This window comes from Gadus chalcogrammus, chromosome 14 (assembly GCF_026213295.1).
Source record: "Gadus chalcogrammus isolate NIFS_2021 chromosome 14, NIFS_Gcha_1.0, whole genome shotgun sequence".
In the NCBI taxonomy this organism is placed as follows: Eukaryota; Metazoa; Chordata; class Actinopteri; order Gadiformes; family Gadidae; genus Gadus; species Gadus chalcogrammus.
The window spans coordinates 17,825,621-17,829,008 of record NC_079425.1 but is presented as its reverse complement, the minus strand read 5'-3'; the positions used below and the strand labels follow the sequence as shown (position 1 = coordinate 17,829,008).

The 3,388-nt window shown below is 46.6% G+C and overlaps 1 protein-coding gene across 1 annotated transcript in view; it reads left to right on the top strand.

Moving 5' to 3' along the window:
* Positions 1-1,540: 1,540 nt before the first annotated feature.
* The window catches only part of LOC130403682 (SKI family transcriptional corepressor 1 homolog-B-like), a 5,365-nt gene continuing 3,517 nt past the window's right edge, over positions 1,541-3,388 (top strand). The window contains exon 1 of the mRNA XM_056608102.1: positions 1,541-3,277. Coding sequence (XP_056464077.1) covers positions 1,541-3,277 — 1,737 coding nt within the window. The remainder of the gene's footprint in view (positions 3,278-3,388) is intronic.

The window sequence follows — 3,388 nt, the reverse complement described above, 5'->3', positions numbered from 1 at the left end:
CGACGATCATTGAATAATAGTAGTCAACTAGGCCAATTATTCTTGCGAATATTTATGTAGCCTAATAATTAATTTAGGCAAGTATCCATCGGTCGACTATTCGTCGTTCAATCTCTGTAGGTCTTCATGCATTCAGTCATTTATTTACCTAGCCGCTTAGCCCTATTTGCTCAATATTTTGCTTTTTTTGTATAGGCCTTTGGCAACTTTCTAGTGAATCTGCTCCAAATGCAGCGAATCTGCTCTTGTTCCAGGACCGGGACACAAAGTGGTTGACAAAAAAAGGGATCGTTAAGTGGGTGTGCCTTTGCTATTAACTTAGTGGTCATTTGTAGCGCGAGGAGGGGAGATGCAGTTAGAAAGAGAGCGCCATGTGGCCACTGGCTGTCATCTGCCATTCAGCTCGGGAGGACCGAAGGGGATGGATGTCTCGCTCGTGCGCTAAGAACAAATTACAGCTTCTAGATTTTTTGACCAGGCAAAACTTGTATGTATGACACTGGACTCTGCTTATGTGACTTTGACTCTGTCTGAGTTATTTTTTAATATCAATATTGGTTTGACTCACATCGTGGAGTAGCTTTACCTTTTTTTTTTTTTTGGGAGATAAAAGGTAAGATCCTTCTTTGATCTATCGTGTTCCTTTCGTTTCATAATGTAGACTGTCATGTTGTTATTTTTTTATAAAGACCATTGCTCACAATTCAAGTCACCTTGGATCAATGCAATGAAATCAAATGCTTGGTGAGATCCCGTTGTTGTCACTCAATATTTTACCGCTTAGTGTCTTTTATGGCGACAAATGAATGTGAACGTATATAGGCTATAATGTAGCAAGCGCACAGACTGAGAGGGGGGCTCAGACCTACTTTTCAAGAAAACCACACAAGATAATCTTCGTAGAAGCTTTACTTATATATAGCACTGGTCTTTTATTAACAAAGCGAAGAAGCGCAGTGTAACCGGTGTAATTACCAACAAAGCGGCTTAGTTGTTCATTTCCTTTTTGATAAGCGCATTGGCGCAGCTCAGGCTGCGTTTTCCTTCTGTTCCCCTGCGTATAAGGATCTTATGTGCCTCTTAAGCAGTCGCCCGAACCACTTCACCGATTTAACGGCATTGCGAATAGGTCCCACTAACGTTGGGTTTGGATAAACTAAATGAGATTAGACCAAACCCTCCTTCCCAATACATTGCAAATTAAAGGCTACAAGAATTTTAAATGTTTAGGCCTACTTCTAGATATTGTTCGATTACATAATCATGTTTTAGCCTAGAATTAACATTGCACTCAAAAAAGAATGATAATATGTAATATAATAATGCACAGAAAATAATTATGTCTGCTGTTACACCCGCATTTCCCACCTGAGATCGTATCTTCATTATATTTATTCTAACGAACGATCATTGCGTGTTATTAACGTTAATTTTACGTTTTATTGCCATTTTTCCTATCAATGTCCTCCAAAGTGCTCCAAAAGACCAGTATCTTCATGCATTTATTCGAAGTTTACACTTTTCTTCCAGACTTCCAGGAATGGAATCGATCCCCAGCCAGCTCTCAGCGGGACGAGACTCCAACTCTTCCCCTGCGTTGAAGCAGGACGCGCAGAGCTTCTCCAGCAGCAACTCCCTCAAACCCAACCAAGTCAGCGAGACCTCGCTCTACGGGGTCCCCATCGTGTCCTTAGTCATAGATGGACAGGAGAGACTTTGCCTGGCGCAGATATCAAACACGCTGCTGAAGAACTACAGCTACAACGAGATCCACAACCGTCGAGTCGCGCTGGGCATCACCTGTGTCCAGTGCACGCCGGTCCAGCTGGAGATCCTGAGGCGTGCGGGCGCGATGCCGATCTCCTCCAGGCGCTGCGGTATGATTACCAAGCGTGAAGCCGAGCGGCTGTGCAAGTCCTTTCTGGGTGCACACAACCCACCCAAACTACCGGAGAATTTCGCGTTCGACGTCTCTCATGAATGCGCCTGGGGCAGCAGGGGCAGTTTTATACCCGCTAGATATAACAGTTCAAGGGCTAAATGTATTAAATGCACCTTTTGCAACATGTATTTTTCCCCAAATAAATTTATATTCCATTCCCATCGCACGCCCGAGTCCAAGTACACCCAACCAGATGCAGCCAACTTTAATTCATGGAGACGACACCTCAAACTGACCGACAAAAACTCCTCTGACGACATTAATCACGCGTGGGAAGATGTTAAAGCCATGTTTAATGGTGGGAGCCGAAAGAGGACATTACCTATGAACGGCTCGGACATGTCCTCTCCCATGAAATCACAGAACTCGTCTAATCACACACAAAGAGGTTCCCCCGAGGTCGGCCACAAAAGCTTGAGGTGTGACGAGGACAGAGGGACCAGCCTGAGCCTGTCGACCGCCCCACGGAACTATCCAATCATCCCAGTCCCAAGTAAGGGCTTTGGGATGCTCCAAAAACTTCCCCCGCCTCTGTTTCCCCACCCCTATGGATTCCCTGGGTTCGGATTGTGTCAAAAGAAGGATGATGGTTTGACAGACTCGAACAAAGCCAACGTCCCGGCTGTCTTTTGGCCAAGCGCGAAGGATAGTATCTATCCCACTTTCCCGATGTTTTGGCCCACAGCTGGCGGCCTACCACTCCCACCTTACCAACAGTCACCCCCCAAGCCCCCGACAGAGCTCTTTGGCGTCAGACAGAATGACCTCGAGGCTTCTGACCAAAGTGACAGATGCACAACCACCCCCAATGACAGTTACCACGACAGCGAGCGCTCCCCTAGCGCTCAATCAGCCCGCAACGACGAGGACAAGTCTGGGGACGAGACGGGACATTCTTTCGATGGCCCCACCAGCAAAAGGAAACTGAGCTACATATCGGCCTTCAGACCTGTGGTAAAAGATGCTGAAGCCATTGCCAAACTCTACGGCAACCGAGACACCTACAGCGGCGTGCGTTCCGGGTACCTGTCGCCAGACTTTGTCAGCGAGAGCTCAAGTTACAGGTCAATATCACCGGATAGGGACAGTGTGGATGACCCTGACGTGGACGTGGAGTCGAACCGGGGACACGAGGATGAAGACGCTATTCAAATGTCGGCAGAGTGTCAGAGCTCCCCTGTACTTGACCTGGCCCACACTGAATCCAAAGAAAACCAAGACACTGCTGCCCCTAGTTTGAGACCAGCATCACCGGAGGATGCCAGCGCAGCTTTATCTGACGAAGAGAGGACGAGTGCGCAGGTTTCAGAAAACAATATTTCAACACAAGATGAAGTAAGATGGTTTCCAAGCTGTTCGTTTAGCAGTGGAGAATAGCAACATTTATTTTAAAACGAGGTCTAGACCCTACAGTTCTATGTGGTATCTTGCAGTGAATGTTTATTC